Here is a 16,504-nt window from a genome sequence, read left to right as displayed (position 1 = left end):
ATATATATATATATATATATATATATATATATATATATATATATATATATATATTTATTTTATTTCGTAATATCACACAAATAATAAATTTAAATAAAATTATAAATAATATTGGTATAATTATAAAATATATTTTATTTATCGTTCTGGTAAAACGCTTTGGTCAATATTGGCATCGTACGATTTAGATGTCTCTTCTTGAACGATTGATATCAATGAATCAGTAGTCGACGTTAATTTGACAGTTGTTTCGACTCTTATTGGATCTTGAAGATTTTCTTTACCATTACTCGTTGTGTACATTGATTTTAATTTATTCATAAATTCTGTTCCATTTGAACTTGTTTTGTCCTCGTTGAGTTCTATAACAAATTTTTATTTCAATTAATTTTATTTAATTAAATCAAAAACATGAGAAATTTCAAAATTTTTACAATTATACTTTTAATATATCTAAAATAGGACTCCAAAAATTTATTTCTCACAAAAAAAAAAAATTAAATTGAGCACAAAGATTAAAAAATCAATGTGTAAATTTTTTAATACAAATAATTAAAATTTTCTTCTGATGTTTGCTGTTTTCCCGATTCGACATTTTTAAAGATATAAGCTCATCCCGATGTTACACTCATCAAGAGCTTTCATTTGAGTAACCACATGCATTTTTATATATTTTTCATATATCGATATATATATAATATATAAATATATGAAAAATTGATGTGGGTACTCAAATGAAAGGTCTTGATGAGTGTAACATCGAGATATGCTTATATCTTAAAAAATGTCAATAGTTCACAAGATACAAGGTCATTTGTTAATTATGTATCTAGAGATAGAGAATTTTCGAATGGAGCCTAAATACTTATAATTATAAATTGACTATTAGTAAGAATGATTTGAAACCATAAAAAGGCACAATTTATCCATAAAAACCCATTTTATTATATTTAAATACACTGGCCACAAAATTTTGCTTATTTTTTTAATAATATAGATAATTTTAATCTAAATGTAATAAAATATCATTGTAGCATGTGTAATATAAAGTAAACAAGCTTTTACCATGCACTCTCAACGCAAGCTCATCTAATGTACCAGGTGACGCTGAATTCAGGCACTCAGCAAGTTTCGTTGAATTACTTAATTTAGCTCGTCTTATAAGCAGCCGATAATCAGTTGGGTTCCAAATAAAAACATAAAACAATGACAAAATAATAGCCGCTGAGCTAACTAGTATAATATACGCAATAACAGTCATAACACGAAATACTTTTTTACGGTGTTTCGGTTCATATAATTTGTCTTTACTTTCTTCACCAGCAAGTTTTACTTCGTTTGAAGCTTTTCCATGAGGGTCATTACGCGTTGCAAGTGTACGTGTAATACTTGCCATTACAGTTTGTGCACTACTCATTTTTCTTGGTATTTGCATATTCAACTCCCGACTACCGCTACTGGGCTTATAAATTCTCATTTGACGTTTCATTCATTAATATTTTTATAATGATAAATTTATTATTTTTTTTTAATTACAACAATAGTTACTATCAAGTAAAGCAGTATTACTGTCAGCACATTTTTATATTTTGTAATTTATTTTACTAATTTAAATTAACTTTTTATCAACGTTTAATCATCCGTTGTTATTTTTTTATTATTGTAATTATTTTTGTGTTAATAAATAATTATTTAGAAATAATTTTTTTAAATAAATAAAAGTGTTGCTTTTACACTGATTTAATGTTAGTAAAATTTGTATTAGGACTACACCCACTGTTGTATTAACAATTTTAGTTATTTTAAGACATGCGTATTTAAGCTCTTTTATATACATACGTATTAAGCTCATAACACATAGATTCGATAAGGATTCTGCGCACATCTATTTATTTTTCTTTTTAATAATAATTTTTTTTTTTTTTTTTTTAAATAATCCTGTGATTCGTTTAAACGATCATCAAGGTCACATCACTAAAATTTTATAGATTCACTAATCGAATTCGATTATTCTTTATGTATAACTTTATTTATATATCTATATATTTTTACTACAGAATACTTGAGTTTTTTCTTATCGTCGTTTAAAATTCCGGAATTTTATTATACTTGCAAATAAATTTGTTTATTAAAAATTTTATTAAAAGATAGATAAATAATAAAATTATATGGAGCGATTGCGTATTTTAAATAAATTGTTGTTACGAATCATTAAAGTGGGATGGAATATTTGAATTTGTAATACGCCCTTCAGAATTTATTATTTGATTATGATTATATATGAATACAATTGAATATTGGATTAAATTTATTCGGAAATAAGTTAGATTTTTTTTTATTTATGTAAGAGTTTCTTGGTAAAAAAAAAAAATGATTGAACTTTAATAACTTATAGATTCAATGCAATTGACATTAATTTAATTTAATGGTGGTCTTTTAATAACTGAAGTTATTTCTCCGGTTTTCTTTGTTCAATATTATTAATTGCAAGTACCACAGACACACCTTTGTTTCAAAAACGTCACGAATGAGCAAACATATTTTTTTATATTCACCTTAGCAAAATTGTCGTTTTCTTTTTTCTAATTGAGTGACTTATTTGTTTTCTTCAGAAGAATATTTTTTACTATTCATCAATTCAATCTTATTACGATTTTTATAAATTTAAATATTTTATCTCCCAAGAATTTCTATAATTAGAATAAAAATTTGGAATAATCTAATACTGAACTGTAAGTTTAAGCGAATATGTAAACTATTTATTTAATATTGAAATGGAATTACCGTGACTTTATTTTCAGCAAAACTAATTACTAATGTATGTATATATATATATATATATATATATATATATATATATATATATATATATATATATATATATATATATATATATATATATATGAAGAATTTGTGTCGATTACATAAGGTGAAACCCTATGTATTGACCCTGTTATTTTACTCGATAACACCGTCATAAGTTTCGATACGCTATTATTTTTGTTGTAACTTACTTTTTACATAAGATAAGAAAAACTAATAATTACACAATTAATGCTATGATTATCTCCTGTAGCGTTTCATTTACTTTCATCAATTAATTATCATTTGGGAAGTAACATGAAATTTTTATCAGTAAATTAATTAAGACTTGATCTTACAATTAAGATATATTAATTCAAAAAGCCTTTCGTTAATAAATTGTTCAGTTTTTAATAGTAAAAATAAATATTTTTCAAGTAGTTTTAATATTAAAAATAAAATAATTTTTTGAAAGAAGAAATACTTTTAACTAAAACTATTTAATTTCCATGTCAAAAATTTTATAATAAACAAATTAAATACCATGGAAAAATAAAATAACTTTTTGAAAGAAGAAATACTCTTAACTAAAACAATTTAATTTCCATGTAAAAATATTTTATCAGATATTTTAAAAATTTTAGAATAAACAAATTAAATGCCATAAAAAAATGCATGCAAATAATTGAAAAAAAGGTATATTAAAAAGTAATATTTAAAATTTTTTTTTACCTTGGAAGTACAAATTTTCAGTCGTTTGATAATTTGTTTGATCCGTAGTACTTTCAGTATTTAGCTGATTACTTTCCGGTGGTTGTCGATTTTTGTCAAAAATTTTATTCAAAAACTCAATTTTAGTTGTAGATGTAGATGTAAAATTATTTTCGTCTTCTTCATAATATTTACTCATTTCTGCTGACGGTGTAAGCAAAACAGTTGTTTCATTAGTATTTTCCATTTTCGTAAATACCGTTGATTTATCAGTAGTTTTTTTATCATCATTTGAAGGATCAAGATGTTTATTAATGATACCATAAATACTCGTCTGTAAATCAGAAGTCGTAACCTTGTCACTCTCATGGTATATTTTTTCAATTATTGGATTTCTCAATTTAATAGTATTTATAGATTTTACGTATTTTTGATTATTATTTTTAACACTATTTTTATAATTATTATTATTGCTATTGGTGTCAATTTTATCAATGCTGTGAAATCGAATCAAACCTCGACGAAAATCATTTATCGAACCAAATACTTCTCCGACATTTTTTTTATAATTACTGTTACTATTTTTGTTGTGATTGTAATTATTATTGTTATTAATGTTATTGTTATTATTATTGATGATTTCATCAAGTGAAAACTCATGAGGTTGATTTTCGGATAAGTAATCAGCTTGAAGTTTTTCCATTTTTTGTGCGCGATGTACTAATCGCGGATTTGGCGGTTGCCAAAGAAATACGTAGTATGCACTCAATACAATAGCTACAAAACTTACTGAAAATAAATATGCTATTACTGTTACAACTCTTATTATTTTTTTAGTACCGGCTCGATTTTCATAGATATTTTGATCTTTCGCTCCCGGATTATTCGGATTTCCTCCAGCTCCACCAGTTGCTTCAGACAGAGTTCCCATTATATTTTTTTTTTTTATTATTATTAAAAAGTATAAAACTAGATTGTAATTCGTTGATATTTTTTTGTTTTTTATATTTTATAATTCAAATATAAGTATTAGATAAATATAGATCAAATGTAAGTATTAGAAATGTATCAAAAAATATAATTTTAACTGTACAAAAAATTGAAAATTAATTGTGGACGTATCCAGTAACGTTACATACACTAGACTGCAAGTTTAAGTCAAGTAAATTGAATAAACGCTCATTGCTTCTACACGTGCTTTAATAACGCGCAAGCGTCCACTTTCTTATAAAAATCATATTATAAAAGCTTATTACCATAATTTAACTATTGGATTTACAAACTTGTACATTTGATAAATTGTAATTGAATTTCTTAGGAATTTATTTATTTATTTCTTCTTTATTAAATATTCAATTTATTTTATTATTTTTATTAAAAAACTATTTCCATTGAGGAAAAATATTTTTTATGACTAAACGTTTAAAATAAAATTTATAATTTTCATATTTTATTGAATAATTGCTACTTAAAAAGTGTTTTACCATTGTCATTAAATGAAAGAGTTTTTATATAAAATACTATGAAAAATAAGTATTTAAATAGTCTCAGATGTATTGTTTAGATTACATTTGAATAACAAACGTTATTTTTAAGTATTCTCCAGTTTTATGAGTTCTTTGTTTGGACAAGCAATGGCATTGAAAAAATCTACTGTTTCAAATTTTTAAATTTAACTGTATACCGAATTAATCATTTTTTATTGCTGATAATAAATTAAAAATTTCCTCTTTTTTTTTCTGTGTTAAAAACAAATATTCAAATAATTACTAAAGAAATTTTGGTCTAAAAAAATTTTTAAACTTAAATTGTATTTTTCGTAGTTTTAATTGAAAAAAAAAATCTTTCGGGTATATTCTTCGTTTATGTATATTCATCAGATCAAGAAAATTTACTTCTTTTCTATAAATTCCAGGATTAAGATATCAGTTATTCTTGATAATAAATATCGAGGAGTACTTTCATTTAAAATCTGAAAAAAATAATACTGAAAATTAGTATTTATAGAAAAAGTTAAAATACTTTATACTTATTGCCAGAAAAAAAATTATTTGATAATAATAACACTGAAGTTGACAGATATTAAAAATTTTTTTGGAATTTTATAGCAATTAAATATGACATTAAAGTTAGCTGTCACTTGACAATTTTTTAAATTTCTTTAACAAAAAAATTTGTTGTAAAAAATTATTTTTAAAAAATTGAAATTTTAATTTATTAAAATTTTTACAAGTCCATTTTTTTAATAATTTTTTTTTACTATTATTGAATTGTTAAAAAAAATTCAAACAATTGTGAAGTGACAGTTAAATTAAATGTAATCAATTAAATTATTAAAAAAAAAAATTTAATTAAAAAGTTTCACATGTGAAAATTAATAATAATTACAAGTGAAAATTTTTAGAAGCATTTTTTTATTGTAATTAATTTAAAAAAAAAATTTTTTAAATTGTCAAAATAAATTCAATTTACGAAAAATGAATTCAATGATCTGAATATGATGATGTTAACAATAGTATAGTAAATCATTATCATAAATATTAAATTGCATATAAAAATATACTTATAAAATGAATCATACGCGATGTTGCAATGCAGAAGCATTGATGCCAATATGTGTTTAAACGGCTTCTAAAAATGACAAAGTTTTTATATATAAAACAAGTAAATACATAATTTATTATATCTATTTATATAGTTTTTTTAAGTACAAAGTTCTTTGTAAATAAAAACTATTGTTTCTTTGTTTAATTCATTCCATTGACTCGGAGTTGTGGATATGGTCAGTCTTGGAAATACTTCTGCAAGTGTAAGCGGTGATACATTTTAAAATTTTTATTTTATAATCATTATTATTATATTTCTTATGCTTTTTACCAAGTAGACACATACATATATATTTAATCATAGATCCTTACTCATATTTATAACACACATTGTGCATGAATGTACAGTAATGTAAACATAACCTTAAGGAGCGCTCAAGTTTTCTTGTAAATTTTTATTAAAATTAAAAGTTAAATAATTTTTTTTTCTTATTTTAAAAACATTACATTAATAAAAAAATATTTGTTTACTCAAATAATTATAAACTATCAAAATAATCATTTAAATAGTCAAGTGAAAGTGAATTACATAAAGTGACGTTTTCATGTTCCGAAAATCTGTGATCATTTAAACAAAAACAAAACAATTTAAAAAATTTAATTAAATAATTTAAGGGTGCTGTTTTTTTTGATGCTGCAATAAATATGGATGATGAAGAATTTCAACCAGTATTGTCATCGACAGAGCAACTAAGTTTTGGAAAATTAGACACTGCTATATTTGCATCAATACCACTAATTCTCGGGGTAAATATATATTTTTTACACAATTTATTATATGGAAATTTAACAACACTGAAATCAGCAAACAATTGACAATTTTTTGGCTTCAATTTAACAAATCAATTAGTTTTAGAAAATTATTTTAAAAAATTGCACTTATAGTTTTTTTTTGCAATTTCCACATATAGTATTTTTTTTTTTTCATCATTTATTCTTTCAAAAATCTTAAAAATTACCAAATGTCTGTCAATTTCAGTGTCATAAAATGATGAAAATTAAGTATGACATTAAAGTTAGCTGTCACTTGACAATTTTTTAATTTTTTTTAACAAATAAATTTCTTCCAAAAAATTACATTTGGAGTTTTTAAAAAAATTTTTTTTTTGTCATAATTTATTAGAAAAAGACTTATTTATTTATCAATAATTAATAATTATTTGACAGGTTATCATTGAAATAATAGGAATAATATTCATCTCACTATGGCCAGAAGAACAGAGTAAATGTAATTCATACTTTATATTTTTGTATTTACATTGTGGATACTGGTTTGTAATAATGTTGACCGATTACATTATTAAATTACGACATCACAATCTACGAATATGCGGATATCTTGATTTTTATCAGTCAACCTATCAGCATATCAGAACACCATTATTCGTATCATCTCTATGGAATACCATGTATTTATTTCTCGCTGCAATACTACATCACACACATAAATTAAATTATGAGGATTATTGCCATTCATCGGAATGGTTCACGCCTGTTAACTACATTCTATTATTAACAACATTGGAGCTAATGATTATTGTTCCTGTTTATATAAATTACATAAGTATGATCATTAATTTATTCGTTGTAACAAGTATTGTTTTTTTACTATTTTGTTTACTCATTTTATTGTTGGTTTGGTGTTTTGATATAGAACGTGTACATCGTTTCAATCGCATGCAACCTCCTCCTGATGTTACAAGAGAAGAATGGCTGTCATCGTTTACCCAGGATTCATTTGCTGGTAATACAGAGGTTGGTTATCGTGAACGTGATTCTAATTTATCAGAATTATTGGAAAAACAAGCGGATTTAATTAGGTATCTACGTGATCATAATGTCAAATTGAGTCATAGAATGATGTTACTTGCATCACAGCGTCATCAAAATACTTAAGTAATTTTAATAATTATTAATGTTTACTCAAAAACATTGTTGATTTGTATTATATTATACTATAAATTATTGACCAAAACAAAATATTACGTACTTTGTTTTGTTGAAACATTAATTATGTTTTTCTTTAGAAAGGAAACCAGAGAAAATCTAATTAAATAAAAAAATTAATTTTACATATTTTGAGGGCCTATAAAAAATTTCTTGTTCTAAATTTTGAATCTTGTTATTGAACATTTCGAAAAATGTGATGAAAAATTTAATCACTGTTGATGAATTCAAATCGAGCGTTTTCCAAAATTAAGTTCATATATATATTACTTGAATAAAAGTTAAAAAAATCCAACTCTTAAGGCCACAGAATTTTTTTTACCGAATCAATTTCCAATGTGCTTATAAAAAACAAATGTACTGGTAATTTACAAAAAATCTTCGTATTTTAAATCAGTATAAAAAAATTAGTCAATTAGGATCAAATCATTTTATAAATATTTTTACTTTACCGATTGCCATTATTTATTCATTTATTCATTTAAAAATAAAACTATGAGATTTATTTTGAATCTTCCATTGCCAATTAAATTATTATATATATTTTTTTCTATTGGCAATTAATTATTTATATTTTGTATTCATTTAAATGCGATACAATTGTAATTGCCAAAAAATTGATCAAGCGATAGTTTAATTAAACTGAAACCAATATAGAAATACTAGTTTGTTATTGTGCTTGTACGAAACAAAATTAAAAATGCGTCTTAAAAATGTTTACTGAATACTAAGCTAAAAAAATTGAGACTATTAATAATAAATATTAATTTGTAAATACGTAATCAAATTTATATCTATGTACTATAGGTATTTCATTGCATCCTAAAATAAATTATCTAAAAAAATAAATAAAATTATAAAAAGTATTCTAAATAATATAATAAAATCTATCTTTAACTCAATAAAATAAATATATATTCTCCTTCTAATTGTACATTATTTAACGATATTTAATGTATTGTATATTTTGTTTTATATATCTTACATTAATTTTTTTTTTTTTTTTTTTTTTTTTCATTACAGTCTAATCGGTACAAAGCAAAATAATAACACTGATAATTACAAGTACAAATCAAAATTTGTAAACAAAAATGTTTAATATGTTTTGTTAAAAGCTATCAATATTTTTTGTTTTTAACTTTATACAAATGCTTCATTACAAAATTGATAAATTGTATATCGCTAAAAATAATTACTCAAATAATTATATTACCTAAGATTTATACATATATTTAACACTAATATTATTTTTATTAATATTAATATTATTTATTAATTAGCACGATACAATCTAAGTATAACGAAAAGACTAAAAATAATTTTTAAATATATTTATGTCTCGCTCTCCAGTCTTCCTTGATTTGTGTATTATTTTATTTTAATTATTATTTTTCACTTAAAGAATTATTGCCAAGATTATACCTGCTTCATGCAATTATTAAATTGCAGCTTTTAATTTATTTAATACTTAAAAAATGTACAGCACCAAATAATCTAAGTATTATTTTAAAATATAATATCTTATAGATATATCGCAAATAAAAATAATAAAATTAAATATTAGTTATAAAAACAAAATTGTTTATTTAAAAAGCGGATTCACATTTATCTAAATATAGCTTTACATACATATGTATATGTATATTATATTCTACACAGTTTTATTTTTATTATTTATTAATAATAATTATTATTATTGTTACTGTCGATATATAAATTGATAATGTTTTTTTTAAATTAACAACGTGATTAACTCACTCAGTACATATGACTCGTGATAATACTATCAGCTGTCAAATTTTACTCTGGATTAATAATAATAATAATAATAATAATAATAATAATAATTATTATTATTATTATTATTATTTATAATTACAATGAAAATCTATTGTGTTTAACTAGTGAAATTTAATTTAAATGTCTGGGCTTATTTCTCGATTTAAATCTTTATCACCCTAAGTATACTTTTATTTTGTACAAAAAATCATTAGGCCACCGATGTTATGCAAAACTTAATATTTCTTAATATTTTATTTTTATTGAAATCAAATTATTACTTTATTTTTTATTTCTAAACATATGCATATCGTCAACACATTCTTCATTATTGTCGTATGTCAGGTGACACAAGAGATAATACAAGAGCAAATCGAGAAACAAGAGTAGACATTATTGATACAATGGAGAAAAAAAAAAAAAAAAAATTAAATCTCAATTTTCTTTATAAAACATTGAGTCAACATAATAAATTCTTAAACACTCTTTGTGCTTGGAATAAGTACTGTTTAAACTTTAAATAAATAAATTATCACGAAATCTAATACCTGGAGGACATCATCAGCAAATAAAATAAAAATAATAAAAAATGGTAATCTTACAAACGATTAATGATAAATAAATATTTAATAATTGGTATAGCTGATGTGGTCCCATTAAATGTTTAAATAAAAAAGTTTTTGAAATCATGCGTGTGCTGGATTAACAACATTATTAGTCGATGATGAGAGTTGCTCTTCTGCTTCCATCATCTTTAATTTTCGTACAACTTGTGCGTGTTCTTCAAGTAGTCTGGCAAATTCGTCTCGACGTGTTTCAGCCTCGACCTGAATTTGTTTAATCCTCTCTCGTGGACCACCAGGACTATCCAGTGGTGTTTGTGATGTCGAATTGCGGGAGCTATTGCTTTCTGTTGATAGACCTTCCGTGTCGGGGGTTTCACTTAATATTGACGATGAGTCGACATCATCCACGATCAAACTGCAATAAAAATATATATTACTTATAATGTATTTAAGTATAAATAACTTTATATGAGTTTCATTTTATTTAATTAATTAATTAATTAATTTCAGTTAATAATTTTTGCTCATTGACATAAAGGTCAAACAGCATTACACTAATCAACTGGTAGACTATCATCTGCAATCACTTATGCAATTTATAATCTCAGGCTATTGTTTTTCATGTTATGTAAATCAAATGCTTTGTAAGTTTTAAACAATAAATATTTTCTTTAATTAATCAATCGATTGAGATTTTAAATATTTTTTGCTTTAAATTAAAATAATATATTTTTAAATAAAAAATACAAGAAATTTATTTCTTCAGTAGTAAAAAGTAATTTTAAAAAAATATAATTTTAAGTATTAAAAAATTATTATTTATTAAAAAGTAATAAATTAAATAATTTTATTGATGTTTAATAATTATTATACTTCTTTAATTAGATTTGTTTAATTAGATTGATAAATATAACAATTTATTGTGTAGAAAAATATTATTTGCTACTGATAAAAATAACTTTCTTCGAATGCTATCATTTTTATTGTATATCAATATTTATTTCGATACTTCATTGAAGATTATTGTACCAAAATAAATTTTTATGTGATCAGAGTATTTTTATTATATTCCAACAAAAAATTTATTGGCTTGAAAAAGACAAAAAAATTAATAACATTATTAACACCGCAGTTTAAAATAATTTTTATGTTAGTGAAAATTAATAATAATAATTAATATTTTATAAACTAAAAATAATTTTTCTACGGGAAAAAAAAAAAAAAAAAAAAAACTGCTCTAATAAAATCTTAAAGTTTTTTCTGCATAAATAAAATATTGATAAAATGACAAAATCTTATTATCTGACTCAGATAGTTTGTTCAATAGATTTTCCTTTTATAGCTTTATCTTATTGACGTTGTATTATCATCAGTAGCTTTTCTTGGTTATTTTAATAGCCAGACAATTGTTACTTGCGTCAATACGACGTCACTCTGTATTACACATCCTAGGTATGTGTATCAATAAATAATTTTATAAAACAATTTTTAAATCTAAAAAATAATTTATTTAAAAATTTTTTTGTGATTTTTATTGATCAATAATTTTCCGATAAATACATTTTTTTATCATTTTTATCAAAGCTCTTTCAATTAATATTGAATTAAGTTAAGATAAGCGAAATAGGGTTGATGTAAAAGGATTTGAGAGTTTAGTTAAAGATTGTTTTGTTCATTTAAGATTGTATTATTGATAAATGAAATTCTTTAATTGACAGATTTTATTATCTATTGAACGAAAGGTCATAATCTATATATCGATTAACACAGACGCCCCAAAGCTTACTGGAGCCCTGTGCTTCGAAGGACGTATCGGAAATGGACTACGAAATAATTCTAAAAATAAAATAGATTTTTCGAGCATCATCATCACATCTCTTGCGCACTTCTTATGCATCTTCATCTTCCAGTTAATTTTTATTTTTTTTTTATTTTTCTAAATATATTAAATACGATATGTCAGAATCGGGCTAATTGACACAAATTTTTCGCAATCTTCACGGTTGTGTAAACATTACCACTAAAATATATACCGGGTTGCCAAAGCTCTTTGCGCTTTAAAAAATCATTTTTTCTCTTAAATAAATAAGTTTATTCCTAGACTAGGTCGCTATTATTTTTTCTGTTTGTTTTTATTCGCCATTGAATAAACTTGTACAATTAGAATTGAGTTCAATTATGAATGAACAGATTGAATGATCAGTTATTGCTCAATTATTTAATCAAACTCTTATGCAATAATACCGATTTTTAATAAAAATTTATTTTTTACCTAAACACATCATGAATTTCTTGTCCAGTGGCCATGGTCACTGCAATATCCGGCAATGATTCTGAAGCAGAGAAAAAAATAATTAATTAATTTTTTATTTAGTAAAATACAATTTTATGATTTATAAAAGCGAAAATTTAAAATTATTTTATAAATTTGCACCAGCATTTTTTTTTTTCGTTTTTTACACCTGCATAATTTATTTTTTTAAAAGATAAAAAAATTTTCAATTTCTACTAATTTAATACCACAATTTCTTTACTAATTATAAAGCATTTAACTCATTAAAATTTTTTATGATCAAATAATAGACAACTGATATTTTTTTATTTAAATTTATTATCTCATTAAAGTTTTTTTTAATAATTAAATTAAAACAAAAAAACTATTTTTAAAAAATTGCACTTGCAGTTTCTGAAGTTTTTTACAAATGCAAATTTTTTTTTTTATTTTTTTGTAATATTTTCAATAAAAAAAAATTCTAAAAATTTTTAGAAGTCGGGTAACTTTATTTTCATAAATTTATTGCAATAAAAATCATTTAAAACCCTTTAAAAATTTTTATTTAGGTAAGAATAAAAAAAATTTGTACTATCTGTTATTTTCTAGCCCAATATTTTTTAAATATAAAACAAAAATTGATCAAATAAAAACATCAATTACAATTACTACCGACAAAATTGTAAATAAGTAATAACATATAAAAAAAAATATATATATGTGGTAAGCTTCCTCAATATGCAAATTGCTGCTTCGGAAATCGATCGGCCACCCGGCTGTGCACATTGAGATATTAGTGGACAATTTAACAATGATATAATTCAAATAGCATGTGTCCATACCTGTGCACGAGTGCTCGATCGGCCTCTGTCGCACCTCGCTCTGCATTGTCTGGATATTTAAATAAACTTTAACGTTAAGTAGAATCAATGTCCCTCTTAATGTATCTTTTACCCCGTTGTTCCGCGGGGATTATCGTTATTAACGTTATCTCTATTACAATCTCCGTTTAGCAATAATTATAAACTTTTAGCGGCTTAATGCGAAGTTTAAGTTATCGTCCACCTGTTAAAAGAAGAAAAAAAATAAAATTATACCTATTACCATTAGTCGTCTCTATAAATTCATGACTTACGTCAATCTCAGACGTTTTATCTAATGTTAAGCTAAAATAACTAAACTAGGGTAGTCGGGGATTACGAACATAAAAAACATATTCTATTTTATTTTTAAGGCTACTAATTCTATTTAATATATTATTTTGCATTTCAATAAATTTTATGAAGCTTTACTAATTCTATTTCACCAACTCAACGTATCAACCAATAATTTAATTTAATTTAAATAATTAATAATTGATTGAAAAAGTATAAAAATAATAAAATCTACTAATTATTTACTATTGTTATTTTAAAGCTGATATTTCGAGGTGTAAATGACACGTATCGATCGCACGAACTCTCGGTGCCGGTATAGAACTGTCTAAATATTACATACAGTTATATTCTAAAATAGTCTTGTCTATAAATTAATAATTACATGTCCAACAATCAAAAACTCGACAATTATTTATAACTAACTAACTAATATTATAAAAAATTCTTTTTAACATAACTTTTTACAAAGAAGTTATTTAAAAATGATTAGTTTAGAGTTTAAAATTAAAATAAAACTTTATAAATTATAATTATAATCATAATATACATTTATCTAAAATTGTCCACTGACTACTGTGCAGTATATACTTAATATCCACTTGCAAGGCTCGTGAGCATGACATTTAATAGCATAAAACCTCTCAAATTACTCCAAGCGAAATAGTTACTTTAAGTAATATAAAGCAAAGCTAAGTCTACAAATACTAACAAGAATTTCACTGATGTAACATAAAACATAATTAAGCTCATTTAAATTAATCGTAATTATTTATAATTTTTATCGCACTAAATAATTTAATCTACTAAAATAAATAATGCATTCAGTTTAATTAAACTTTTAAAAAAAATTAAATTACCTTTCACCATTTGATATTTTTTTATTTTAATTAAAAATAAAACAATCACTTGTTTGTTAATTATTTAGTAATAATAATAATTATTTAAATTATGTTGTTAAAACTTTAACAAAAAATCTTTAAATTAAATAACTGTGTCAGTGGAGAGCAACCTCACCGAGTAGAGTTTTCGCGCAGACTGATCGGCGTTGAGGTTGAAACGTGTATGTCCGTTTTACTGGCTCACTACATACAATAAATGCTTCGTCAAGCTCAAGTACAACTCATCGATACGTAGTATTATATAGAACAAAGTGGAAATTTATTTAATCAATTCAAATAATTAATTGACTTTTATCGGAAGTCACTTTAATCTACACTCGTATTTTAATAAATATATTAGTTGATTAAAATATCGTAGTCCTTTTTTTTTTTTATTTATTTTAATTTAAATATAATTTATTTTGATTTTTTTTTATAAATTTTATAAATGACTTTATACAATTAATTTAAATATATATTTACACGCGGTTTATTAATTACTGCACGTGCGCTAAATGTACTGTTGTTAATATTAATCTAAAATATATTTAAATTATTATTGCAATTTGCAAATCTCGCAGAATGGTCTAGTCGATTAAAAAATTCTTTTATTTAGTTTAAATACTTCCTAGGAAATGATTATAAGGATAAATAAAATTTATTTTCATCTAACGTCATGATTTACAGACTGTTTGATTATTTAAGCTGTCGGAAAAATAGATAAGACGGAAAAGTTTAATTTCCTTTTATTTAAATAGGAAAAATATATTATTATCATTATTATTTTATAATAACATACTTTTCTGATAAAGTTTTAGAAAAAAATGATATTTTATTTATAGAATTTATTCGGTTATTTAAAAATGTTTTGTATGATAAATTTTATTATTATAATAGTTTTTTTTTAGATTAAAAAATGTATCTAGGGCTTATATTTATAAGTTGTTTACGAAAATTGTTGATTGAAATATTTAAGATCTTAAATATTAACCGGTACTTAATGTGGGTGAAAACACATCTCATGAGATTTTCGAGTATGTTTCACGTGAAATGCTAATTCAGTCTTACAATGATGCGTGATCGTGGATGCCTCTGAAATAGATCAACACATGCAGCGTTCTTTCTAATCTAGATAATGTTTTTTCATTTTTTATTATCTCTCTCGTAATATAAACTGAGATCAACTAAAATCTACGGAAATAAGTGTCGAAAACTTTTAACTATTTAATAGTTTTTTTCAATAAACATAAAAACCAAATTATCCTCACTACTCAAAGTATAAACTAAATTATTTTTTTCTGTGACTCAATTTTTATTTTTAATTCCTAACAACAACAACAACAATAATAATAATAATAATAATAATAATAATAATAATAATAATAATAATAATAATAATAATAGAAAAAACAATAAAAAAAACATGATAATAAAACTCATAGATCTTTTGTTCAGAAGACTAATATCAGTTTATTTGCAGAAGTTTATTCGATTTAGAGTTTATTTAATTTCATACTTTATGAACAAAAACTAATATAAATAAAATAAATAGAGTAATAAGTATTTATTGATTTATTTTTTCCCTTTGTTGTTGTATAAATGTCCATGCACATATATATAATACGGGTATTTTCTTTATAAAGCTAAATTCAAACATCCAAAGGGAACCCGAAGGCCAAACACATAAACGGATGACAAGAGTAGTTAATATTTTCATTTGCGTTTATATTGTAAATAAAAATGTCACATTTACGTAAAAGGATTACTACTTCATGCGTCATTGGGC

The 16,504-nt window shown here is 23.2% G+C and overlaps 3 protein-coding genes across 5 annotated transcripts; 1 reads left to right on the top strand and 2 right to left on the bottom strand.

The window, feature by feature from the left end:
- Positions 1–64: 64 nt before the first annotated feature.
- Positions 65–4,646, bottom strand: LOC141530605 (uncharacterized). Of its 2 annotated transcripts, none has more exons than XM_074247801.1 (2): positions 3,535–4,646; positions 65–362 (listed from the first exon to the last, which is right to left on the bottom strand). In XM_074247801.1, the coding sequence occupies exons 1-2, from the start codon at positions 4,442–4,444 to the stop codon at positions 139–141; spliced, it is 1,134 nt and encodes a 377-aa protein (XP_074103902.1). In that variant the 5' UTR covers positions 4,445–4,646; the 3' UTR covers positions 65–138. The 2 variants fall into 2 exon arrangements, with proteins under 2 accessions (XP_074103902.1, XP_074103903.1); XM_074247802.1 differs by lacking the exon at positions 3,535–4,646 and adding an exon at positions 1,066–1,784.
- Positions 4,647–6,082: 1,436 nt separating this feature from the next.
- Positions 6,083–8,952, top strand: LOC141530606 (transmembrane protein 192). The gene is made up of 4 exons (XM_074247803.1): positions 6,083–6,322; positions 6,735–6,866; positions 7,287–7,683; positions 7,774–8,952. The coding sequence occupies exons 1-4, from the start codon at positions 6,293–6,295 to the stop codon at positions 8,013–8,015; spliced, it is 801 nt and encodes a 266-aa protein (XP_074103904.1). The 5' UTR covers positions 6,083–6,292; the 3' UTR covers positions 8,016–8,952.
- Positions 8,953–9,626: 674 nt separating this feature from the next.
- LOC141530607 (uncharacterized) lies at positions 9,627–14,917 on the bottom strand. 2 transcript variants are annotated; one of them, XM_074247804.1, is made up of 4 exons: positions 14,698–14,916; positions 13,526–13,748; positions 12,684–12,744; positions 9,627–10,826 (listed from the first exon to the last, which is right to left on the bottom strand). In XM_074247804.1, the coding sequence occupies exons 2-4, from the start codon at positions 13,569–13,571 to the stop codon at positions 10,532–10,534; spliced, it is 402 nt and encodes a 133-aa protein (XP_074103905.1). In that variant the 5' UTR covers positions 13,572–13,748; positions 14,698–14,916; the 3' UTR covers positions 9,627–10,531. The 2 variants fall into 2 exon arrangements, with proteins under 2 accessions (XP_074103905.1, XP_074103907.1); XM_074247806.1 differs by lacking the exon at positions 13,526–13,748 and having other exon boundaries at positions 14,698–14,917.
- Positions 14,918–16,504: the final 1,587 nt, after the last annotated feature.

This window comes from Cotesia typhae, unplaced genomic scaffold (assembly GCF_013202065.1).
Source record: "Cotesia typhae breed Kobodo isofemale line unplaced genomic scaffold, CoteBio_Ctyphae contig_5, whole genome shotgun sequence".
NCBI classification, from domain to species: Eukaryota; Metazoa; Arthropoda; class Insecta; order Hymenoptera; family Braconidae; genus Cotesia; species Cotesia typhae.
The sequence above is the reverse complement of the archived record's forward strand: the minus strand, read 5'-3'. Positions and strand labels throughout refer to the sequence as shown.